Here is a 25,938-nt window from a genome sequence, read left to right on the forward strand (position 1 = left end):
ACGGGTACAGCGGGGCTGGGCAGGAGCTGCGTGCAGGAGGAGGGCTTTGGGCACAAGGGGGGCTGCAGTGGGGTGAGCCCCTCCTCGCTGAGGCGGCGCTTGGGCTGGGTGACATCAGCCGTGGACGGGCAGGGATGCTGAGCGTGACTCTGCCATCGCGTCTCCACCCTGCGTCCCCAAAAAGGAGTCGTGCCTGGGCGGTGCCAGGCGGGCGGGCGCTGAGGATGCTGCGCTAAGGGATGCCGATGGTGCTCACCCTGCTCGTCTCCGTCCATCGGCTGTGCCGGCTCTTCACCATGTCGGGTGCGGAAAGGTTGGTGGTACCGGAGTGCGTGAGCCAGGCGGGATGCTGGGCTGGAGGCAGCTCCAGGGAGCTCCGCGAGGTTTCCCCCGGGGTGAATTCAGATATACGAGCGGCTCTGGAGCGGATCCTGCCCGCCCTGCAGCGCTCCATCGCCCGTGCCAAGCAGGCAGCCGGCCCTGCTGAGATGGAGAAGGCCATCGCTGAGATCTTTCAGCTGGTGGAGGAAGCCTGGGGGATGCCCACGCTGGGCAGGGATGTGGCCAAAGCACTGTGCAATGCCATTCGCCTGGAGGGAGGCCTGGACCTGCTGCTCAACCTGCTCTACACGGCCGAGCTGGAGACCAAGTGCCAGGCAGGGCAGCTCCTGGAGCAGATCCTGGTGGCGGAGAACAGGTGAGTCCACCAGGTGTACCCACACCCCTCAGATTTCCAGGTGCTCCTGTTGCCTGTACCCCACTCTGCTCCACACCTTCCCCCCTGCATGCATGCAGGGTGCACAGCTTGCTGCCCCAGTGCTGGGGATGCTGGCATATGTCGGGGTGTCCTACAAGCCACCCCCAGCCCAGGTGTCCCTAAGAAGCCCCTTGGGAGCTCTGGGCAGTCTGTCTGAGTCAGGGCATCTCACTCCAAGGACAACTGACACAACTGCCCCTTAGCCATAACCACAGCAGGAGGAGGAGGATGAAAGTAGTTCGCAGAGACTTCTGCTGCTGAGCAGCAAAGGCCGTAGGTTGGTGGCCATGGGAGCACCCGACCCGTGGCTCTGTGGAGGCTGGAGGTGAATGTGCTGCGCCGTGGGACAGGTGAGAGGTGTCAAGCTGTGCTGGAGCAACATCACCAATGGGGTGGAAGCGTGTGCATGAAGGCGTGCACCACCACGTGTACCAGCATGCACACGTGGCATCCAGCACCACACAGCAGTCCCAGTGCACCGGGCACATCACCCAAGGGTTTCTCCCCGTTCTGTGGTCACTGCTCACCTAAAATCCTGCCAGGCTCATGCAGCTCTGCTTGTTGGGGTTGGTGCCCCAAACCTTTGCACAGGGAACATGCTGAGGAATCCTGACCAGAGATGAGGGTCTCGCTCCAGCTTCATGTGCAGAGCATCTCGCTGCCTGGTTGAGGACTCACAGCACAGCCCTTGCTGAGCGCTGCACCAAGGAGCAGAGCTAAATAGGGAAAATCCATTAGGGTGAATTAATCCCAGGAAACCTCCATGGCATGGTCAGAATGCAGCACTCAGCTGTCTGGTAAGAGAGAACCAGAGCTGCTTCAGGAACAGTTGGAGGCCCCCGGCCCCATCGATAAGTGGGGCCCATGTCACCACCCACCCACAGCCAGGCTGGCAGCCAGCCCAGGGTGCAGGCTTTGTTTCCAGAGCAATCCGTGGTGTTGGTTGCCAAATCCAACCCAAGGTCACCACCAGTCACGTGGATACAGCCTTCCCAGAAGCGCTGGTGCCCCCAGCCCAGCACTGCTCACACTTGGACCCCATCCTCATGACCCAGCAGCAGAGTGCCCATCATTTTCCTCTTCCTCACCCTCTGGGCATGACCCCATCTAGCTGTCCCCTTTCAAAAGAGCACAGAGCTGCAGAATGGCCACGTCCCAGTGTGCGGGGGGCTGTACTGAGTAGGGATAGGGTGAGGATGGGATCTTCTGCCCGTGCTGATCTGCAAAGATGATGCTGCTGGTGGCATTGGGCCAGACCTCACATTGCTGCATGCTGTCTTTGTCAGCAGTTGCTCAGCCAGGTCCTGAGCTTGGTAGCAACACAGGGAGCAGTCAGAGGACAGCACTGGCTTAGGGGCAGATGAGTTTTCAACCCAGAGCATGATGCAGCTTAGGAAAGCTGGCTGAGCAGATCTATTCCTAGCCTGGCATTAGCCTACCCTGCACAGCACATTGCTATGTGTGTCTCACCTGGAGCAGGACATGAGCACAGCAGTGTTGGGCTGTGCACCCCTCATCCTGCACCTGGAGCTCTTTCATTCCAGCAGCTGGCAGCACATCTGGCAGCTGTGGCCCATGGATCAACATCTGTCTGTCGTGGCATAACACCACCATGGTACAAGGGGTCCTTATGGGGTCTTCTCCCCGCAGGGACCGGATCGCCCGGATCGGTCTGGGCGTCATTCTGAACCTAGCCAAGGAGCGAGACGTTCCCCAGCTGGCACAGAGTGTCTCTGGCATCCTGGAGCACATGTTCAAGCACACTGAGGAGACCTGCTCCCAGCTCATCTCCGACGGGGGCCTGGATGCCATCCTCTACTGGTGCCGCTGGACAGATCCCGTGGTGCTGCGGCACTGTGCCATGGCCTTGGCCAACTGCGCCATGTACGGCGGGCAGGGCAACCAGCGCCTGATGATCGAGAAGAAGGCGGCCGAGTGGCTTTTCCCACTGGTGTTTTCAAGGGATGACGAATTCATCCGCCTGCACGCCTGCCTGGCCATCGCCGTGCTGGCCACCAACAAGGAAATCGAGAAGGAGGTGGAGCGCTCGGGGACGTTGGCTTTGGTGGAGCCGTTCATTGCCTCGCTGGATCCGGAGCAGTTTGCGTGTGACATGCTGGGGAGCAGTGACAACAGCCAGGGCAGGACAGCAGAGGACCTGCAGCATTTGGTGCCTTTGCTGGACAGCTCACGGCTGGAGGCTCAGTGCATCGCCGCCTTCTACTTGTGCACTGAGGCTGCCATCAAGGCCAGGCAGAAGAAAACAAAGGTAAAGGGTAGGTTGGAAGGAGAAGTAAAAGGTAGGTTGGCCCGAGGGAAGGATGTGCAAAAGGGCAGCGATGCCACAACTGTGCTCCAGTGTTCCCTGTGCCCCTTGAGCTCACGAAGTGTCCCAGCCCCGGGTTGTGGGCAGGAGGAGGGGAAGCCAAGTGATGTCTCTTCCCACTCTGCCCACAGGTTTTTAGTGAGATTGGGGCCACGCAGAGCCTCAAGAGGGTGGTTTGCTACTCCACCAGCAGCACCACCTCCTCCCTGGCCAAAAAGGTGCTGCGTCTGATAGGGGAGGAGGTGCCCCGACGCATCCTGCCCACTGTTCCCAACTGGAAGCCCTGCGAGGTGCAGACGTGGTTGCAGCAGATTGGATTCACCAAGTTCTGCCCAAATTTCCTGGTAGGGCTCTGTGCCGGGCAGAGGCACCTGTGGGCAGGACCTGGATTTCCTTGGTAAGACCTTTCCAGCCCGGATTTCTCTTGGCAGGAGCACCAGGTGGATGGGGATATTCTCCTGAGGCTGACAGAGGAGGAACTGCAGGAGGACCTGGGGATGGGCTCCAGCATCACCCGGAAGAGGTAGGAGCACACCCACCCATGGCATAGAAACCACAGTGGGGTACTGCAGGTTACCCACAAAGACATGGACTCACCTGAGCCCTCCTCCCTTAGCTGAGCTGCATCCTGAGGATCCGCAGCCACATAGCTGTTTGTGTCCATTTATTTTGTCCACTCTACACCATGACACGTCAGAATGCTCTCTCCTAAGCACAGAACCAAACACCTCCAGGTCCTGCCTGGACCAGCAGCGCCCCATCCCCACCCCACGCTTCCATTCATTGCCCTGCCAGGTTTTTCCGGGAGCTGACGGAGCTGAAAACCTTTGCCAACTACTCCACCTGCGACCGCAGCAACCTGGCCGACTGGCTGGGCAGCATCGACCCCATGTTCCGCCAGTACACCTACAACCTGCTGACCTGCGGCATCAACCGCAACATCCTGCACCGCGTGACGGAGCAGCAGCTGCAGGAGGACTGCCACATCGGCACCGGCTTCCACCGCGTCCGCATCCTCTCCGCCGCAAGGGGTGCGGGATCATTGAGAGTTGGTTGGGGCAAGCGATTGGTTGGGCACTTTTAATTGTTCTGGGGCTTTTGTTGTTGTTGTTGTTGCTTCTGGTTCTGCTTAGAAACGCTTCATTCTCCTATAACGTTGCAAACCACATCCGATGGGACCGATGTATTTATCAGCTACCGGAGGAGCTCGGGGTCGCAGTTGGCCAGGTGAGTCCCGTGTCCAACGGACAGAGCTGTGGTGCTGGAACGGAGTTTCATGCGTGGTGAAGGAGCTCATTCCCTGCCCCATTGCCTCCATCCTTCCCTCTTTGGCATTGATTTACCTCTTTCCATGTGAGGTCATAGCAGGGAGCCCAGACCCTGCGAGCAGCCTGGGTTGGCAGCTGGCACCTCCTGCACTAGCTGCCATCTCCTCTCACCTTCAGCCTGCTGAAAGTCCACCTGCAGCTCCATGGCTTCAGCGTGTTCATCGACGTGGAGAAGCTGGAGGCAGGGAAGTTTGAGGACAAGTTGATCCAGAGTGTCCTGAGCGCTCGCAATTTCGTGCTGGTCCTCTCACCCCACGCGTTGGATAAGTGCATGGCAGACCCCGAGTGCAAGGACTGGGTGCACAAGGTGAGGGATGCAACACGGGGAGCATGGTGGACGCTGGACAGGAGGTGATGAGTTGACATGGCCATACCCTGAGCACCTGCATGTTCCTGCAGGAGATCGTGACAGCCCTGAACTCTGGAAAGAACATTGTCCCTGTGACAGACCATTTTGAGTGGCCTGATCCAGAAACACTTCCCAAGGACATGAGGGCTGTCCTGAAATTTAATGGCATCAAGTAAGTAAGGGGAACCTCTGCCAAGTGGTTTTCTCCTTAACTTGAATAACCAGTGATAAAGAGCATGAGGCAATTGGGAGAATTAATGATGGAGGTAGCAGAGGCCAAAGGGGAGCTGAGTCACTCCGGGCACTTCAGAGCACGAGGGACCAAAGTTACATGCGTCTCTTGTGGACAAGAGGGGATCTTCACTGAGCCAGCTTGTGGTGTCTCAATGGAAAACTCAGCTCCCATTTTTCTCCCCAACACAGGTGGTCCCACGAGTACCAGGAGGCCACCATCGACAAAATCATCCGCTTCCTCCAGGGCCGCTCCTCCCGGGACTCCTCAGCAGGGTCGGACAATGGCCTGGACTGTTCCCCTCCTGTTGGACCGACCTAGAGCCAGGACAGAGGCCATATCCCCTCCAGAGATGTGCAGGTGACCCCTTTTGATGTGGGGCCCAATTTCTTCCATAGGTTTTCCCTATCCCAGTAGCGCCCTTTCCCCTCCCTCCCGCAGGACCTGACCCATCTCCTGGCTCGAGATGAGGCTGGGAGCAGTCCTGGGGTGTTAGCAGCACCAGGGAGGACAGGCTGCCCTCCAAACCCTCATCCAGAGTGGTGGCATCTCCTGAAAATGCAAAGCTGGGAGATTGGTGGGGTACAATGCAAGAGAACAGAGGAGTGAGAGAGCAGTGCAGAGGAAACAGCCCGTCACTGTGCTCAGGGGAAGGCAGGAAAGGGCAAATAAAGCTAAGCCCTCACCAAGTCCCCGTGTTTGGGGAAGATAATACATGTAATGCTTCTAAACCGCTCAGCAGGAGCTTTCCCCTCCCTGGGGATATCCCTTTACTACGTGAGCTCTTCCCCTCTTCGAGGCCTTTCCCTCCTGATGCTGCAAAACCACTTTGTGCTCTTAGCTCTGCTGGCTGAAGTTTGGCTTTAGATCATGGGAAGTTTCCAAAGGGCTTTTGCAAAAAGTGCTTCTAAAACAACACCCTTCCCTCCATCTGAAACCTCAGCATTACCATTCTGTCAGCACAGGAGGCTGAAATGGGACTCTGGAAGTATATCCATGTGGATATGGAAGATGCCATAAGCTGTACTGTAGAGATATGATACACTGGCTGTATTTTATTCTGTTGTCGGTTCTCTATGACACATGTCCAGAACATTCAGGTTGGATAAGACCTCTCAGATCCCTAAGTCCAACCCCAACCCACCCCACCATGCACACTGACCATGGCCCTCAGTGCCACATCTCCATGGTTCTGGAACACCTCCAGGCATGGGGACTTCCTCACTTACCTCCCTGGGCAGCTGTGCCACTGCATCACTGCTCCTCCTCCCTGCTCCCCCTGAAGCCTCAATACCTGCCCTAAGTAGCAGGAACACAGACACGTTGCTTTCTGGCTTAGATCCACGATTGTTTCATAAAAAATAAAAAATAACTTCTGGTGCTTAATCAGAGCTTTATAGATTGCTCTTATCAGCTCACAGTTAATGCCATCTTTGCTCCCTAGTAAAAGGTTAATAGCTATATCTGCCCAGCACTCATCAGACACAGCATCATCTAATCTTCAGATTAAACACTGAGGAAACCAGTGCATGAGCCCAAAGGTGAATCTGCTAGAGAATACGAGCAACGTGTGAACTGTTTCAGGGAAAGGTCTTGACTAACTTACTGAAGGTCAAGGCCCCCATGGCCATTAAAGGAGCCCCACTCAAACACTGCAGAGGATTCTCCTTCCTCCAATAACACACAGTATTATTTTGTATAATTTCCCAGGAGCCCTCTAGCACTCAACCTCCCCATGCACCATTCAGTGTAGAGAAGTTTTACTTGTCCTCTGGAGCTTGGGTGTCTCAGCTGCAAGAGATCCCACCTGATCTCTTCCCATTTCCCTGTTACATGATTATCTTCACCCTCATGAACTCTCTGCTTTTGAAAGAACATCCCGTACTCGGTCACTCCCAGCCTCAGCAGGCACTCCAAGGAGATAAACACATTCTGTTCATTATCCCCCTACCATCCCACGTCAAAAAGTTGTTCTACTGGACATTATTAATAAATACGGTTTACACTATAAATCTCTACCTCTGTGCCACATGCTTTTCTCCCTGCAGTCTTCCCATATTTGCTCACTTACTGTCTCAACTCGGTGTGATGCACACTCTCCAAGCACTGTTCTCTGCAGAGACCCACATTTTGGGTCCATGTTTGCACGGGCTGATGGAGCTCACTGCATCACAGGGACTCTACCTGCTGTCTGCAATGCATAGATTTATGTCTTTGCTTGCAGTTCTTGGAGGGGAGCCTAGAAAAGCTTCAGTTTTCTAAATAGACCGTAATAGTTCCTATTGAATTTCTCCTTCGCAAGCACGCTGACACAAAAGCAGAGCAGAGCCAGCACACACCAGTTTCACTTCACTGCACAACACTGAGCTGTTACTGTTGGATGCCATGGAGTCAGTTGGCAGAGTTACAGACTGATGGACTCCACTGGCTCAGCCGCAGACACCTAACGCAGCCCTCACAGCACGCCCTGCTCCTGGAGGAAGCACACTGGCACATGGACCAACTGGTATGGCACAAAGTTCCTCTCTACTTCTCCACTTCCCTACTCCCCGATTCTATTTTTATCACCCACTCTCAGCAAACAGGAAACAAAGTGATGCATAAGCATTTCACATGCATGGTTAAGGACACAGCAAGGCAAGGGTGAATCTCATCAACAGCTGCAAAGAGAAAAGCAATCTTTTGAAGAGTTGTAAAAGAAAATGGGGGTTTATTCACTCTGAAAGTAATCTGAGTGCTAAGCAGTTTCACATTATTGCAGACATCTGAACACTGTGTTCAACGCAGTGTACACAGAACTGCTGGTTTATGGCAGCGTGAAGAAAACAGGATTGAAGCAATATAGTTAATGCTTTGAAAAGAACAATTGCAAATACCACAAACGTGGAGGTTTGCTTGTTGGCAGAACACTGTCAAGCTATCTCTGCTTTAACTTTGCCTTGCAGGGACTGGTCTGGGCTTCACCTACACCAACAGCTCAGCTGTTGCACACTGTGGTACTCAAGAGGAGAGTACCAATATAGTGAGAATTCAGCTCTCTGTCATTATCTACCCCTACCTCCATCTTACAAACCAAACTCAACCCAAAGCAACTCAACTCAACTCAACTCAACTCAACTCAACTCAACTCAACTCAACTCAACTCAACTTAACTCAACTCAATCTAACCCAACCAAAATCAGCTCAACCCAACCCAAAGCAGTTAAATCCAACCAGTCAATTTCGACCCAAACAAACCCAACCCAACTCAACCCAGAAAAACCCAACCCAACCACTACTGGCTTTCCAAATGGCCAATAGCTTTTACTCTTGACTGGCTTTTGAGTAGTCCCTTGGGTTCTCTCTGTGATGAGCCAACATCACAGCAAGGAGATGCTCACATCAAGTTCCTCCTGACTCTCACAGTGGTGACTTCTAACTTTTTTGGCATTTAAAAATCAGTAAGGACAACTGAGGTGTCCCTCACACACAGATGTGTTCATCAAGTGAAGAACAAAGAGCAGCCTGTGGACAGATGCTGCCAGAATGGCCAATTCCTCCCTGCTAAGCTGCTGCTCAGCCATCTGCACGGGACGAGGAAGCATCTGAGAAGTGGCTGTACTGAATGTTGGAGTCCTGGACTTCTATCCACCTAAGAAAGGAAGAAAAAAAGAAAGAAAGAAAGAAAGAACAGTCAGTGCTTATGAAGGCACACTGTGACTTTGCTGAATGAAGTCAGTTTTAGAGTCTCAAAGGAACAGAACAAAATGATCCTGCCAGGAGTTGTTGCACTTCTACCACAAACTTCAGTGCATTCTCTCTCCCAGGGGATTCATTTCCTATCACGACAAAACTTTTGCTTTAATTAGTAGAGAAACAATTGAACACAGACTCCTATGAGAACTCCATCTCTTCCATAACGGAGGATGTGCAAATTCAACTGCAGATTCTGGATTCTGCTCTTAGAGTGGAATGAAACTTGGAAGGTCTTTGAGCATTGACAGCCACGCTACTCAGACTGTAGGTTTATCACTAGGCTGTATGCCAGAAGAAATGGGGATGGAAATTAGGGACACGGTTAGCGGGCATGGTGGTGATGGGCTGGCAGTTGGACTTGGTGATCTTAGAGCTCTTTCCCAACCTCAGTAGTTCTATTCTGTGAAATGAACCTGTGCTTATTGAGGCACCAAACACTTTCCCATAAGCATAACGGATAACAAGCCTTGTTGAGCGCCCACCCTAAGACTGAATATATTACACTCCACAATTCCTGTGACACTTTAGAAATCTGAAATAAATTACCCCATGATAGCTGCTGGAATAAGGAGAACGATGGCCCCAAAGAGAAAGGGGAATCCCCTCATCAGGTGCAAGGTGGAAGGGTAGAGGGAATTGAACACCCCTGTAGCCACAAGTGAGCACAGCCCTTCCACGCAGGCAACAGAGGCGAAGAGAGCACCTGCAAAAGATGTAAGATGTTAGTGGTGAGAGAGCCATGTAACAGCACCAACATAGAGATTTCCAGACTTGGTACCGCAAGAGCTGACCAGGGATGTTATCTATCAGCTGGATTACCAGCGCTTCAGAAAGGGTTATCTAAATCTGTTTACTGCCAGGCACATCTTATCGCTTGTTAAACATTAAGTGCAGCAGAAGACTGCATTTTATAGGCTTAGCATCATAAATCTGGTATCAAGTGTGTGCTGCCTTCATTCTAATGCAAGAAATCCAATTTTGCAAAGTCACCCTTGGGTCTATCCCATCTCACTTTCCCCCCTCCATGCCTGCAGAAGCATTCCCATGCAGTCTGTAACAGCAAGTCTAAGCTTCTCTAATGAATTCCTGGACAAAAGGCAAGTAACGCTCCTCCTCAGGGTTATCCATGATCCTTCACCATGGTCAATGATATAACCCTCTAACAACACTAAGTTTCTTCCCACTGTTACTCATCTACAGAGAAAAGTCATGGCCAAGGAAATCACTAATATCCGCTTGTTATATAATCCATTTAACTCTTTCTCCTCAAACTCTCTGAAGCAGATTGACGAGTGGATGACCTGTTCCTGAGCTTGAACACAGTGTTTTTCAACTTGCTTTCTTTTTTTTGTCCTCATCTTGAAAATGCAGTGAGCCTAAATGGATGAATATTGACAACTATTCTGAAAAATTCAAGTGTCACCCTAGTCCTGAGGGTGACTGCGTGGGCACAGGAGTCCAAAGGAGTTAGGAAAGTACTAACCTACTAAAGCAGCTTGGTTTCAGTGTTACACCAAGACAAGTGTTTTGAGACCTGGCTTAATTGCACATAAGGATGACTCCTTACCCTGCTCCGTCTCACTGACCAGCTTGGAGAGCTTGGCTCTGATAACTGGAGTAGCTGCCATGGACAAGAACATAATCCCATAGCCTGTAAGCGAGATACATCACATTAGGGAAAGCTCAGCTGAAGTTACATTGACTTAAAATCATAGAATCATAGGTTAAGGCTGGAAAAGACCTCTAGTCATCAAGTTCAACCATCAACCCACCCCTACCATGCCCGCTAAGCTGTGTTGCTCAGCTGGACTCTGATCCACAAGGATCCCTTCCAACTTGGAGTATCCCATGATTCTATGATCTCCTGGCATCTCCATGCTACGCCTCTGAGATAGAGGGATTTAAGAGCTCTGCGTCACCTGCAAACATCAGTGGTGTTGTAGTAGCAAGAGAAATCACCACCAGCCCAGCAATATTGGAGATGAGTCCTATCTCTGCCACCCAGGTGTCCTCCAGGCAGAGCTGCAGCAGCCGCAGCCCCCCCAGGCTGCTCAGGTATGCTAGGTAGCTGGCGGCCGAGCCGTACCCAATGAGATCAGAGGCCCAGCAGAGCGGGGAGCCAAGTTCGTACAAAACATAGATGTCCTTAGTTCCAAAATGGACAGTGACAAGAAGGAAGAAAGCCAAGGAATAGAGGGCAAGCTTCCTCCTGGAGCTCAAGTTTTCCGGGGCCGTGTACAGCCTGTAGACAGCCTTGTAGTGCTGCAACGTCAACAGCTTGGCCTCCCTCCGCTGCTTCACCGTTTCCTGCAGACACAGAGCAGCATAGAGGGCAGCAGCGAGGCTGGCGGCGAGCACCAGCCAGAAGGGGTTGATGTAACCCTCTGCTTTGCGCCATTGGCCACCTCCAATGCTGGCCACCATGCCCGCCACGCCGAGGCAGGCCTCGAGGATGGCCACGCGGAAGGTGCGCGCGCGTTGGTCACTACTGTCGGCCGCGGAGGCGAAGCAGCCGGCCAGGATCAGGTTGTAGTCCCCCAGGAGACCGCTGATGATGCGCCCCAGGAGCAGGTAGGCAACGTGCAGCCGCAGGTACATGACGAGGAGGTACACGGCCGCCTGCACCGCCATGCCCACCGCCGGCAGCACCAGCACCGGCCGCCGGCCCACGCTGTCACTCCACGGCCCGAAGAGCGTCACCGAGAAGAGCCCCACGAAGAAACCCCCCAGATTGATGTAGAGGTTCCAGTGGGCGACCAACGCTTCCACCTCCTGAAAGAGAAATACACCGTGAGGGTGTAAGGCACGGCCATCCCAAGCGCTCCGGGGATGCTCCCCCGGGGACGCCCCTCTAACGCGCACCCCGAGTGCTCCCACCTCCCGCTGCGGCTCCGCGGCTCCGCTGCCGTTCCCGCAGCCGTCGGGACTGCTGCCATTGGGACCCACGTAGCCGTGCTCGGCCCCAAGCCGATCCCATAGGTACTGGGTGGCCAACGGGCCCTGCAAACCGAGAGCCAGCGTGGCGAGGAAGAGCAGCGGCTCCACGGAGGGAGCGGGGAGGCAGCGGCGGGCGGGGGGCGGCGGTGCCGGGGGGATGGAGGCGGAGGGGGGATCCGACGGGGCGGCCATGGCTGCGGAGGAACGGGCGGAGCGACAAACACAGCGGCACCGCCCGGCCCCAAGCCCAGCTCCGCCCCATAGCGGAGAGGGGGGAGGATCCGAGGGCAGCGATGACTTAGAGGGTTTTTCTCCTCCGTGCGTCGTCTGCGCCGCTGTGGGGCGCGCTGGGGGTCCCTGCTGGTGGGTTTCTGGGCGGTAGTTAAAGATATTTCAGTTTCCAACCTGATGTTGTGTTGGTCTTCGAGCTGTAATCAACAATTTACATGCACAAGAATCTGGGAAAATACATTGGAACCTGGGAAGTGTAGTTAGCAATGTCAAAACAACTCGATTCGTTTTATAGGGTCACAGAATGGTTTGTGTTGGAAGGGACCCCCAAAGGCCATCCAGTACCACTCCCTGCGGTGCACGGGGTCACCCACAGCTCCATGAGTTCCCAGAGCCCTCCGGCATGACCCTGGGGGTCTTCAGGGACAGGGCACCCCCACCTCTCTGGCCAACATGTGCCAATGCCTCACTACCCTTATCCTAAACAACCTTTTCCTTTTATCCAATCATAATCAGGGTTTGGTGCCTCTAAGACCAGATCTGTAAGCAAAGACCAAGTGCTTTAAATCAACACTTTAAAAACACAATTCAGATTATGAGATTAACTTGTTTACTTAAACCAGAGTAGTTCCAAGTTAATGTAAACTGGCATCACTTGTTCGACATCACCGAGGGAGTGTTTAACCACAGCATCACAGAATCATTCAGGTTGGAAAAGACCTCTCAGATCCCCAAGTCCAACCCCAGCCCACTCCCATCATACCCGCTGACCATATCCCTCAGTGCCACATCTCCATCGTTCTCAAACACCTTCAGTGTTGGGGATCCCACCATTCCCTGGGCAGCTGTGCCAATGCATCATCACCACTATTTGGAGAAGCTTTTCCTGATATCCAACAGAAGCTTTTGGTGGAGCTACCATCAGATGGCCTAAGGTCTTTGCTTCTCTTCTCTCTCTGCTTGACCAAGCTATAAACAGAGCTGTAACAATTAATACCAATGAAATGGAAACATCTCCATTATCTGAAAGCTGCACAGACGTGATCTGCCAAAGAAAGGCATCCAGGTGTCATTGGCAGAATGCTCCTTTTGGAGCTAATGGCTTTCACTCAGTTCCTGTGTGCTTACAGAATCAAGTAAATCACTGTTAGAAGTTTTTTTGCAATCAGGACCACAGCTATGCCTAAAAACCTGACAGATAGGAAAGGTGAAAAAACCCGCAGCTTGATGCTTGCAATTTTTGGCACTGTAGCCAAGTCTTGCTCAACGCATTCACACACAACAGGCCAAGTCAAGAAAGAGTTATTACTTTCCCTCTTTAGCCCAAGGCATTTCATGTAAATCACCGACCCGTTCTGGGTGGCCAGAACATTCACCCTTTAAACAGAGCAGAAGAAAATTGTTGTGAGGTTTCTGTCTTTTTTCTTCTAATGGGAGATACCTGTTGAAAGCAGGCGTGACTTGACTAAAGTGGAGGACTACTCAGGATGCTTTTGAAACAACTTGGGCTCAAGGAGTTAATCCTCTCCCGGATTTATCGTTTATCAGAAAGGCTGTTGTAAGAAAGTTCCTGATCTGACACTCTTTTGCTGTCCCCTCCCTTCTTTGTTCTCTTCCTTCTTTCTCTGATTACATCCAAAAACAACACCCAGCTGCCAGAGGTCAATGTTTAATATTGCCGCGTGTTTATATAGTCCCCGGGAGCAGCGCTGGCCCTTTCAGCACTGGGCCAGCTCCACCATGGCTCCCTGCTGGCAGGTGGCTTTTGCCTTCAGGAAATATCTGGTGGTCGTCCTGGTGCCCCTTCTCTTCTTGCCACTGCCTCTAGCTGTTCCTACCAAGGTAAGAACCTTTTACATTGAATTTGAGAGTGAAATATCTCCTTAGAGGTGTTCCTTTGAAGAGAACAAGCTATTTCTTTCTTAGAGGCACTTCATTTAGTCATAGTATCACAGCATATCCAGAGCTGGAAGGGACCCGGGAATCTGATTTGCCTTCTAAGGATTGATCCCAAACTGCCTTCTGATTTTCTGACAGTACCCCATTCACATCCCACGTTGGGTATTTTTCCTCATCATTGTTGTCAGGTAAAAGAGACATCTCTCATGGTCAAATGGATAAGGAAATCTGTTACATCAGGAAAAAAAGATGCATTTCACTCTTCCTATCATTATTACCATAATAAACTTAAAAAAAAAAAACCACCAGTTTTAAAACATTATGTTTTGAAAGACAGATTGCTTAACTTTCTTTCTGAAGAAGTTAATTGCAAAAGCCTGTAGCAGTAGGGCAGGTATTTCTGAACCATTGATCACTTGAACGCAGCACTGAGAGCGGGCGGAGCGCCAGCAGTCGGATTAATCTTCACTCTCACCCATTTCTCCCTCTCTCCTCATGCAGACAGATCTAACCTCTGGTCCTCAGGTCTCTCATTCCAATCCCAGTCCCCTCTCCTGTCACTACTGCTCTTTGAATGCCAGTCCTACCTCCTCCCCTCGATCGCTGCTGACCCCCAGCTTCTGGCCTCATTCCCAGCCCTTCCCCATTCCTCACTCCACTCTGTCTTTTTGTGCAACCCCTCACTTCCTCACTGCTCTTTTATTTCTTTTTTTTTTTTCCTGTAGAATTCATTCTTTTCATCAGATCAATGAGTCAGAGATTTTCTGGAGCTATGGCCAGCAGGTTGCAAGCAAGAACAATGGAGTGGCACTGGTGGGAGGAGAAATGCAGTAACTGATCAGGCATGTCCTCCTATTCTCTTGCTGTGCAAATAAAATGGCTTAAACTGTCACTTAAAAGCTTACTAGAAAGACAAACAAAAAATAACAGACAATTGTTTTTGCGAATTAACTTTCTCTAGGCCAAAGGAAGTTACAAGGGATCAGCATCATAAACTTTATGAAGAAATAGGGGTGTTGCTTTTTATCTGCATTTTCTGGGGGTGCTGTTACCACACAATAAGCCCTTGGTTTTGTCAGTCAGCGTTCCCCACTGGTGTCATCCATTGGTGTTTCTTCATAACAATAAAATAAGGGAGAAAAGGGTCAGTCAGAGTGGGAAGCTGTGTTCAGCACTTGATAGAATCAATAATTAAGGTTCTTGCCACTGTCATAAGGCTTAAAAGGCATTTTTCATCTCTTCACGAATCTCTGACAGCACTGCTTTTCCATCTCTGGTAATGTGCCACGGAGATCACTTTCCTCCATTATTCCTTGGTTTGAACCTTTAGACTCAAGCCATCACCTTTTCCATCACTTTCACTCCAATATTTAGCCAATAAACATTGGTACGCTTTCATTTCTTCTCTCCATTCTGTGCATTTTGAGTGGACATTCGACCAAGGCCACACGACGACGTTTTTTTCTTCCAAATCCTTTGCTTTGACCACTGCTGGCACCTATTATTTTGCTCACTCCAAATTAAGGAAGACACTGTATTCTGCAGTATCACTTTCTCCTGTGTTTTTGGTTTTGTTTTTCCAGCAGCCTAGCAATACGCCACGTTGTAAATGGTGTTTTGAATCCTTCTGGTGCCCATGGCTGACTGAAATAGTCTTATATAGAATTCGGAGTGGCTGTATGCAGCAAAACTATGCCAGTTTTCTCAGGAAAAATAATAATAATAATAATAGCGTGAAACATGAGATCATACCTTCTTCAAAGAAATCACTCTAAGTCAATGGAAGATGAAACTGACCCATGACCAGTTTGTCAGCATTTCAAAGTCTGTACAAAGCTAAAAATCTGATTTCAAAAATGAGATAACAGTATTTCCAATACAAAGAACTCGGGCTGTTGAGCCTAGCTGGGGTTCACCTGGGCCACATCCTGAAGTGCACAGAGAAAGAATTAGGGAAACCTTGACTGGATTGAAGATTACCCCTGCCAATCAAAGACAGAAATAATAATAAAAGAGAAAACACTAGCATCAGCAAAACCAAGACGCCTGTGTGGGGACCGTCAATACCTTATCATAAAAGGTTCAAAGTCATCTATTTCTTGTTTTTCCCTATCAAAGGCCCCAATCTCCCCCCACAGTAGTTGAGTAGTTTGTCATTGGATTAGGATCTACACAGTTAGGCAGACAGATGGGAGAAAAAGACAGAAAACAACCTTTTCCCAAATCCCGTTATCAGGCCATGAGTATAATGATGAGCTGTTGCCTTCTCAGAGCGTATGTGAGGTGTACAGCCCCTTTTGACTGCATGCACTCCCTTCTTCCAGGAGGCCCAATGTGGTTATGTTATCATCCTGATGGCACTGTTGTGGTGCACGGAAGCCTTGCCTTTGGCTGTCACGGCATTCCTGCCCGTTCTGCTCTTCCCAATGATGAATATAATGGATTCGACAACAGTAAGAGATTGGGGTTGTGTTTGCCATTGTTTTTTGTTGGTCATCTCTTATTTGGGGATTATGGCCAGGGGGATTTCCAGAGTGTTGATCGAAGAGGATAAGAATGAGCTAGTGTTACACAGAAAATGTTTTCTGTTCATGGGATAGAACTTGCATGTGCCCAGAGTGGAGCTGCTAATCCGAAATTGAAGCAAACCCATTGATCAGATGCCACCCATAGCTAACATACTAATGACTTTGGGACAAGGTCCTCGCTCAGAAAATACCTCCTCTCTAACTAATGGTTTCTTATTGCTTTTTTCTCCCCCTTGCTCTATGCTGTAGGTCTGCAGGGAGTATTTGAAGGACACCAATATGCTTTTTATTGGGGGACTGCTGATGGCCATTGCTATTGAGAACTGGAACCTACACAAGCGTGTTGCTCTGCGGGTCTTGCTCATCACCGGTGTCAGACCAGCCCTGTGAGTTACAGCCATGAGAACGACATGGGATAGAGGATTTGCATGGCATTAGTTCCTACCAGTGTTGCCTGAAGTCAGTTCTGAAAAGTCAGGGGTGCTACTGGGCCTGGGCAGGAGCACAGCTTTAGACAATCAGGAAAGACTATGGCTGAAATACAGAAACATTTACTTTTATAAATGCTATATCAATTGCAAAGAGAAGAGAAAATGTGGGAATACTTGTTTTGGAAACAGCAACCATTTGCCAGACTGGAGCTTTAAGCCACACAGAGGCTATGTTACCCTTTTTAATTTGTCCTAGATCATAAGAAGAGGGAATACAGAAGGAAATTACAAAGCAATAGAACAAAAATGCATATAAGATAAAACCCTTTTCATCTGATGTATAATCTACATCTCATCTAAAGAATAATTCTGAGACAAATAACAAAGTAATATCGAAACAAGGATTAGAATTTTATATGAGAAAGAAGAGACTCTTAAATGATAGTGGTAGGATAAATCTACCAAAAAAAAAAAAAAAGAGAGATCATTTTCCTTAAGGTTTAAACTGATTGCTAGGTACTTTTTAAACCTAGCATTTGTAAACAAAGCTTTGTTACAGAAACGGGCATGGAAGCCCCGAGTTCTGACCTGGCTTCTTCAAACCTGTTCGTTTCAGACTTCTGATGGGTTTCATGGTCGTGACTGCGTTCCTGTCCATGTGGATCAGCAATACAGCCACCACTGCCATGATGGTGCCCATAGCACAGGCGGTTCTGGATCAGCTGCACAAGTCAGAAATGGAGTCTGAAGCAGCCAACCAAGTGCTTGAGAATGACAATAAGGCCTTTGAACTGCAAGAAGAGCCAGTGAAATCAAACAGCTTCAAAGAAACAGGGGAAAAAGGTGAATGGGCTCTGGGTATTTTTCTCTTTGGGATAATGGAGGATGTCCTGATGTTTTCTTCACTGGTACAGTCATTGCTACTAAATTCTGAAAAAGGGATGTACCTAAAACATCCTGACTGTTCCTCGCAGCAATTGTGAGGCTCTTCCGTGAATCAAAGGCTCAGTAAGCACCACTGACTTGGATGAAGGTCAATAGCTCAGTAAAACAACATGTATAAGCACTCCATTAGCTGAAGGCCTCACATTAGGTTTGATATTTCCCTATATATTATGTTAGCATTGTAATCTACTGTGTAACTCATCAGACAATAGGCAATCTGAGGGACAGATCCTGGCCTATTTCATGCCTGAAGGTTAGAGATTAAAATGATCTTTGTAATCCAAAGAATGATCTCTCTAATCCCAAAGATACATAATCGTACAACAATCTCTCTTCAGACTTCATCACAGCAACTTCCCCTGAAAAATGGTTATTTTCATTAACAACCAGTAAAAATTGACAGAATATCAAAGAATTAACAGCCAGCCTCCTAAAACAAGGAAATTTGTCTCCTTCATCTCTGAGTCCATTGTTGTCCTAGCCTTCAATTACATAGTTTTACAGACAGAAGATCTTTTCCTTTCCAGTGCAGCTTCTGTAACCCCCTCGTTCCTATCTTGGCATCTAGGTAATAACCATGTTCTGGCAGTTGAGGAAGACAAAGAGAGAAATGAAAACCTCCTAGATGAGAAGCACAAGAAACTCTGCAAGGGAATGTCTCTCTCCATTTGTTACTCAGCCAGTATTGGAGGGATTGCAACTCTGACTGGGACGACACCAAATCTGGTGCTGAAAGGACAAGTTGATGAGTAAGTCTGGTTGGATTTGGGAATATACATCCATTAAGATGCATCTTTCTGTTCCAACTGACTTCTAATTCATATGGAGAAGGAAAATATTAGTTTGCTAACTCTGCAGGGAAATTGGCTTCTCCTCCTTGGGGAGCCTCAAAACACCTTCTCTGTTTTGAATACAGAAAAGACTGCAGAGTTTGGGATGCTGACACCCCTCTACATTTTACAGGATCTTTCCCAACAATGACAATGTCATCAACTTTGCCTCTTGGTTCTCTTTTGCTTTTCCCACCATGGTCGTGTTGCTGGTTTTGGCCTGGATTTGGCTGCAGATACTGTACTTGGGCTTTAAGTAAGTACCCTTCTCATACTAGAGCACAGAGGACAGGTCTGTTATTAAGTACTCATTATGTATCGTACCATGAGTGATTCTTCCATTGATAAGCCTATGCTGGATGTTTACACAGCAAGTAGAGGAGCATTCAGATACAACAGAGTCCAACAGCACTGCACACTGCGTATCTGTTAAATGACTGCAATTTTTTTTTCCAAAAGCCTGATGAAATCCCAGCAAAACACTCTGTAGCTGGAAACAGGGAGCTCCAGCTGCACACAACCTGTTCTGCTGCATTGCTTTCATGTCCTAGAAGATTGCTGTGCTCCAAACCAGGAAATTGATTTCTGCATAGAGCTGGTAAATTCCCTCATGACGAAAGTAGTGCAGAGTTGCAGGATTAGCATTGTGTCAGCTCCCAGATAAACACCCCATACAAACAGCTTTAATCACCTGTGCAATACCCAGAATACCACTTGGGTACTATCCTCAACCTCTTCTAATTGGAACAAGCTTTGTAAATATCTGAAATAGAGTTTCATTCCTCAAAGTCCAATTTGTAAGTCCTCCTTCTCTGTCATTTGAAAAACCTTGACAGCTCTTTGCTTCCTGGTCACTACACATTGCCAGTCACACTGTTCTTGTCATTATTACTCCATGAACTTTATGCTTTGATAATGAGTTTTTAGGCACAGGAGAGTTCTTTTTGAATCATGGCTACACAGGGTACAATACAGTTATCGTCCACATCTGAGGCTGCCAGTGTTACAATAATTACATATATAATTTATATTAATGCATGTGTATACCATATCTGAGTTGCAAAGTTTGGATTCTTAACTCTTAGGTCATCTGGCATATTTCTCTGATTTTTCTTGCCCACTTTTTCTAGTTTTCGGAAGAATTTTGGCTGTGTGAGAGATCCCTCTGCAAAGGCCAAGGAGCAACAGGCCTATCAAATTATCAAGGATGAGAACAAGAAACTGGGTTCAATGAAATTTGCAGAGATTGCAGTCCTGGTCCTCTTTGTCCTACTGGTGCTGCTCTGGTTTACGAGAGACCCCGGTTTCATAACAGGCTGGGCAACTGTTCTCTTCAACAAAAATGGTACAAGGTACTGTCACTTTTCCTCCTCCTGTGAACAAAATTCTATCAGGAAACAACTGAATTATAAAGCATAGCCTGGCTTTTCTCTTCCCAAACAGTTTTTTCATGAAGAGTCCATGCTGATGTATCCTTACCTAGGCTGTGAATTAATCTAACAGTAGCATCGTTTTAGATAGTCCTGTGTGGAGTCAGGATATGGACTTGATGATCCTTATAAGTCCCTTCCAATTCAGGGTGATCCATGATCATACCAAGTTTAGATGTAAAATTTTCACTTAATTATTGCATTATCCAGTTTCTTCAGTTCCTTTTGCATCTAAAACATTACTGTTTTGTTTTTTTTTACCAATCCATTGCAGCTTTGTTTCTGATGCTACAGTTGCCATCTTCATTTCAATTTTGCTGTTCATCATCCCTTCTGAATTTGCTATCAAACAGCAGACAGGTGAGCTTACTGAAGGCATCAAAGAGCAACTGCCAGAATAAGTACACTGAAAGCTTTATATTTTAGATTCACTACGGAAATTTCAAATTGCTCTTCCTGCACAGTTACAGTTTTATGCTTTAGCCATGCATTCCATGAGAAGTCCCCTCAGATCTCCACGTCCAACCCCAACCCACCCCCACCGTGCCCACTGACCACATTCCTCAGTGCCACATCTCCACAGTTCTTAACACCTCCAGGGATGGGGACTCCCCACCTTCCTGGGCAGCTGTTAGCATAGCACTTTTGGAGAAATGTTTCCTAATATCCAACCTGAACCTCCCCTGGTGCAACTTGAGGCCATTACCTCTCCCCCTATCTCTAATTACTTGGGAGAAGAGGCCGTTCTTGGGTATGCTGCCATTCCTCTAACCCACTCTTACTTTTTGCCTACTCCGCTACGCTTCTTGAAGCAATACAGATTATTCACATCGCGTTTTAAAATCTTTGTTAACAAGACTCCCCTCACTCCCTTTCTGAGACCGTTCCAAAGTCATGTTGATCTTGCTGACAGAAATATTTCCTCGCATTCAAACTCTCACTGAAAAGAACCCCTTTCTTCTGAGAGTGTAATGCACTTCCAACTCTTGTTCGGATTGTAGACCACAAGACAAAGATCCGAGCACCTCCAGCTCTCTTGAACTGGAAAGTAGTTCACGAGAAAATGCCGTGGAACATCGTGTTCCTGCTGGGAGGTGGCTTTGCCTTGGCCAAAGGCAGCGAGGTAACATTCCTCTGCTTACCTGCTCTCAGTGGGTGTTTTCTCCTTTGCTTTTCACCTATGCTCTCCCAGAACACAAGAGGGCACGCTGGGAGCACCAAACACACCTCCACTAGTGGCAGCGGGACAGATTTCATCCTTAGGAGCAGTTCTGTGATGAGTTGTGTTTTGTAGTGCATGGTGCAGCACAGCAGCACAATTAACTGTGTTTTTAGAAGAGTGGGTGATTGAGAAAGTCCCCCAATACAACAAAGATTCTACTCAATGCAATTTAATAGCAGTGCGGCAAGCTGAGGAGATATCACTTCTAGGACTTCTAGGATGTGCCTCCAACCCAGTCCTTACAGCCTCGATGTGTTTTTCTATGGAAAGAAGGTTGTATGAGAAGTTCCATAGGGTAGAACTGATGAGGGAAACATAGCTGGATCACAATATGGGTACTTCTTCTGCAGCTACTATCCTGACAGGCATTTTTCCTCTCTTACAGGAATCTGGTCTGTCCGGATGGTTAGGTTCCAAACTGACTCCTCTGGAGAATATCCCTCATCCAGCCATTGCATTCCTGCTGTGTCTCCTTATTGCTACTTTCACTGAGTGTGCCAGCAATGTGGCCACCACTACCCTCTTTCTCCCTATCCTGGCTTCAATGGTGAGTTCAGAATGTTCTTGTAAGGACACATTTCAAGCAGGTGTATGCTCAGTGATGAGAAGTAGCTGGCTGACACCACCAAGCCCTGGCTCATGTAGCTATTCAGGAGACAAGACTTAAAACGAATGTGTATGTATGTGAATGCTTGTAAATTCACACACACTGTGTGCGTAGTTCAACCTTTCTAAAATCATTGCTGGGGAAAACTAAAGGGATTAAACTCATTGGCATAGCAGACTTTGCCTTCTGGCCTAAATAACCCTATGAGGTCACTGCCAGCTGTACTCGTTTTTTCCTATTTGTTCTGCACAGAGACAGCAGCAGCAGCATTTGTTTCCCTGTAACATTCCATTACTGTATTTCACTCCAAACACTGCCCTTCCAGAAGCCTGAAGACGATAGCATTAGTCAAGTTCTGTGACCTAATTCAAAATTTCCACAGGAAACTCCTGTTGCAGGGGTAGATATCATTCTGCATTGTGAAATTATGGCTCCAGACTGACACTGGAGTAAGAACCACCAGAATATTTTTGCATAAAGCACAGGCTCCAATAATCCCTAAGATGACCCACTCACCTTTAAAGTTTCCACCGATTAATTTAATTTTGCTCACAATCTCTTTGAAGGCACTTTATACTCTTTCCTGGTTTTGGAGTCAAATAAAATCGTTGCTATTAATTTATCCCAAAGCAGTGATTCAAAATCCACCATCAGGAACACAAAGCATTGACTGCAATTCTTGCTTCTGCTGCGCAAAGATGCAGAGTAGAAGTTAAAGCACACCCAAAATATGAAAGGCAGCAGCATTTTGTGAAAGAAATTCTTTCTAGCACAGACAAACACGATCGGTGCTCTGCCAAAAAGTTTCTATGCATTTTTGTGTATCAAAACCATCATCTGCACTCTCCCTTCTTGCATAGGCGCAATCTATCTGCCTCAATCCACTCTATGTCATGGTGCCCTGTACACTTTCAGCATCGTTGGCGTTCATGCTCCCAGTGGCCACTCCCCCTAATGCTATTGTCTTCTCATACGGACATCTCAAGGTTATAGACATGGTGAGAAAAACACATTCTTTTCATCATTTTCATCTCTAGTTTTGATCTTTCTTTTTTCCTTTTTTTTCCTAACATTGGTTCTTTCAGTGTTAGAAAACTCACCCTTCTGAAGTCAATCGGGGAGGCAAATGCGAATGTTCAAATCAATTAGGGGCCCCTCTTATTAGTGCATATTTACAGCCTTATAAAGATGCTATTAATCTTTAAGAAAACATTCAAGACCTCTTGAACTTGTCCCTACAGCAGCTTGCTGAGAAGTGCTTGAGTGAGAAGTGGCAGCATATAACTGTTCCAAAAGCCCACGTGCAGATATGATCGGGGATGTTGAGGAGTTGTGTAATCTGTATAATCCTTCTGTGGTGAGCAGGGCAAAGCCTACGCCTCTCACTAGGCTGCCCTGATGCCCATTCTCAGTATGACAAAGAAAGGTGGACAAGGATGTCATGTCTCTACATAACTTCTCCAGTTCATAATACTAGATGCCAACACCAGGTCAGAGGACAAGGATTAACATAAGCAGATGAAAAGGATTTCAGGATTTCTTGCTTAACAGCTCTACCCAATGGAAAACCAGTTTCCATTCTACAAACCGTATCTTGTGAAGAAAAACAGTTTAAATGTAATTTGATGGAGGTTTGAAGGAGACAAAGAGGGAAGCAGGAAAAACTAACCATAAAACAATCCAAATCAGCATGGAAGGAGAAAGAGCATTCAGTTCAACTAATAACATTTCTTCTTCATAATTCCAGGCCAAAGCTGGATTTGTACTCAACATCCTGGGCGTTCTGACAATAAATCTGGCCATCAACACCTGGGCTTCATCCTTGTTAAACCTGAGTACCTACCCATCTTGGGCAAACTCAACACAATGCTAGTAATGCAGAGAGGAACCAACAGCTGCTTCTATTAGGACTGCAGTGTGAGCACGACCATCACTGACACAAGCAGTAGCTGAGACAGATCTATTCTGTGCAAAAGGACTTGCTATCTGTGAGAGAAATCAACCCTCCAATAAGACGAGGTGACCTCCTGCCTTTCAGCTGTGCCAGGTGTCTTCAGATTTTCTGTCTCTGCTGGGGAACGTTTTCTCCAAGCACAACGTTGTTTTTTCATGCTTCGCATGGGAAGTCCTAAATCTACAGTGAGTGAGAAAGAACTGGGTATATAAAAGGATGGAGAGAGATTGTACTGTATTTGTCTATGTGTATATGCCTGTATTTGTGGATCAGCACTAACGTGAATATTCACCTACAGGCACCAGTGTACATGTTCCATATGTATATAATGTTGTATACTCTGTGGGCATGGCATGTGCTGTATGGTTGGAGATAAATCACATGCTGTCAGCCTATCCTATGACTTTGAAATGTATATATTTACAGCCCACTCTGTTATGAATGCAGAAGAGTGCTTTTATCCTAAAACATCCATCCCATTGTTATTTAAGCAGCAATACAGCCTGCAATGTCATGTCAGGAAGATAAATATTTCCCTGAGAAGGGCCTTGTGTCCTAACATGTATATGATTAATTAAAGGCTATTATTTTTTATGTTCATGTACAAATATCGCTGTAAATACACTTGTCTTCCACGTGTCAATGGCTTGTCTGAGCTTCCTGTTGCTAAGTTAGCACAATTGAATTTGTTATCATTAAAGCCATAATTACTACTAGCAGGTTAATTTTCTTGGATTATCAGTACCAAGATCTTCCTTTCGAAAGCCCCTAGTATAACTCAGTGCTCAATCCCCGTTCTGCTAAGCCAGCTTTCAGTAGCACACAGGTTCCCAGTGACCAAACTGACCAAGATAGCAGACTTTTTGGATGTTTATTGGCATACAGTGCACCAACCTGCAGTATTTCCAGTTCCAACTGTTAAGACAGCCCTGGTAGCTGCTGGGCACTGGTTCTCTTTGTGTCGATCGCTTTCTTGGAACAGTTGCTGTGGAAGATCCCAGAAAGGATAATCTGGTGTTAACTCTTCGGAGTCTTTGAGAGATAGAATCAATATTTTGATTTCATTATGTGATAGGGATCTAACATAGAATCACAGGATCATTTAGGTTGAAACAGTCCTCTAAGATCGTCTAGTCCAACCACCAACCCATCGTAATATTCATTCAGTACCATCAATATCCATCAACCCATCACGGTGTCCATAGCACAAGAAGGAAGGATGTTTATTCTTCTTGGCCAAAGAGCTCCTGGCTGGTTGATCTCATTCACATACAGACTCCATTTCTTTTCCCCTTTGCATTTATCACTATCAAATAATACCCAATCTTTCTAAATATTTTCGTTCTGCTGATCACGATGTGTGAGTGCCCAACAAAATAGCAAACTCAAGTAGATGATTTGCTGCAGACTTCCCCCTTCCTCACTCTTTGTCTGCAACATCAGGGCAGTGTGCACAGCTCCTGTTGGCTTTTTGCTTTCTTTGAAATACTTGCACATTGCTTACACATCCTCCTAAATTACTGCTTAGCAAAGCAGGAAACACTGAATTCATATTACATCTCCCATCAGCCTCTCCTTCCAGCCTTTTAAAACTGTGTTATGGTTCTTTGAAGTCTTTTCTATGAGTCTACATTATTCAGAGGCTGTGGTGTGCATAACGACATGCAGGAGCACAGGTGCAATCTTTATGGCAATCTCAAGAAGAAAGACATCAAGTAGCACCCGGTGTCATGGGGCCAGGGCAGTAATGTGGGTGTTCCATGTTCATTAGCGTGTATGAGTATATAAAGGCTCAGGACTTACCAGAAAACAGCTGCAGCAAATGTTATTCAGCAAACATCCCAAAGGATGCAACCTGTGGACAGAGGAGAGAAGCTAACAATAATACCAGGCCATAGGAAGAACGGAAAATGTCATTAATAGTGTCCACTTTGAAGTGATGGTAGTGCCATTTTCACGCTGGGCAGTTTGTTGCCTTGGGTGTGTCTCAGGACCAGTTGAGGTGCATCTAAATATAGTGTGCTTGTGCAAAAAGCAGTGACACTATTAAAAATGTTCATAATTTTCTAAGCAAAGCAGGTAGAAAGTATTCCTAAGCCCCATTATTACCCAGATCGCCTTTGAAGGGTGGTTCCCCATTATGTTTCCAGATATTGCCCTCAAGGAGTGGCTCGATTTCCCATTGTGTGATCAAATT

At 47.8% G+C, this 25,938-nt stretch overlaps 3 protein-coding genes and 1 long non-coding RNA gene across 4 annotated transcripts; 2 read left to right on the forward strand and 2 right to left on the reverse strand.

Moving 5' to 3' along the window:
• Nucleotides 1-239: 239 nt before the first annotated feature.
• Nucleotides 240-5,377, forward strand: SARM1 (sterile alpha and TIR motif containing 1). The gene is made up of 9 exons (XM_065732186.1): nt 240-697; nt 2,408-3,026; nt 3,215-3,427; nt 3,515-3,606; nt 3,879-4,114; nt 4,217-4,310; nt 4,529-4,718; nt 4,811-4,932; nt 5,184-5,377. The coding sequence occupies exons 1-9, from the start codon at nt 240-242 to the stop codon at nt 5,311-5,313; spliced, it is 2,154 nt and encodes a 717-aa protein (XP_065588258.1). The 3' UTR covers nt 5,314-5,377.
• A 2,678-nt stretch (nt 5,378-8,055) lies between these two features.
• Nucleotides 8,056-11,856, reverse strand: SLC46A1 (solute carrier family 46 member 1). Its single transcript, XM_065732188.1, has 5 exons — nt 11,605-11,856; nt 10,647-11,499; nt 10,295-10,378; nt 9,274-9,430; nt 8,056-8,623 (listed from the first exon to the last, which is right to left on the reverse strand). The coding sequence occupies exons 1-5, from the start codon at nt 11,854-11,856 to the stop codon at nt 8,548-8,550; spliced, it is 1,422 nt and encodes a 473-aa protein (XP_065588260.1). The 3' UTR covers nt 8,056-8,547.
• A 1,455-nt stretch (nt 11,857-13,311) lies between these two features.
• Nucleotides 13,312-23,962, forward strand: SLC13A2 (solute carrier family 13 member 2). The gene is made up of 12 exons (XM_065731885.1): nt 13,312-13,737; nt 16,119-16,247; nt 16,572-16,708; nt 17,370-17,596; nt 18,267-18,447; nt 18,662-18,784; nt 19,659-19,880; nt 20,233-20,318; nt 20,960-21,081; nt 21,566-21,727; nt 22,648-22,785; nt 23,535-23,962. Exons 1-12 carry the CDS (start codon nt 13,561-13,563, stop codon nt 23,658-23,660), a joined length of 1,830 nt encoding a protein of 609 aa, XP_065587957.1. The 5' UTR covers nt 13,312-13,560; the 3' UTR covers nt 23,661-23,962.
• LOC136045775 (uncharacterized) lies at nt 13,787-17,418 on the reverse strand. Its single transcript, XR_010621928.1, has 3 exons — nt 17,342-17,418; nt 15,711-15,776; nt 13,787-14,022 (listed from the first exon to the last, which is right to left on the reverse strand). It is a non-coding gene; the product is annotated as an uncharacterized LOC136045775 (long non-coding RNA).
• Nucleotides 23,963-25,938: the final 1,976 nt, after the last annotated feature.

The sequence above is a fragment of the Cyrtonyx montezumae genome, unplaced genomic scaffold (assembly GCF_038088225.1).
Source record: "Cyrtonyx montezumae isolate F1298 unplaced genomic scaffold, pur_monq_1.0 scaffold_15, whole genome shotgun sequence".
In the NCBI taxonomy this organism is placed as follows: domain Eukaryota; kingdom Metazoa; phylum Chordata; class Aves; order Galliformes; family Odontophoridae; genus Cyrtonyx; species Cyrtonyx montezumae.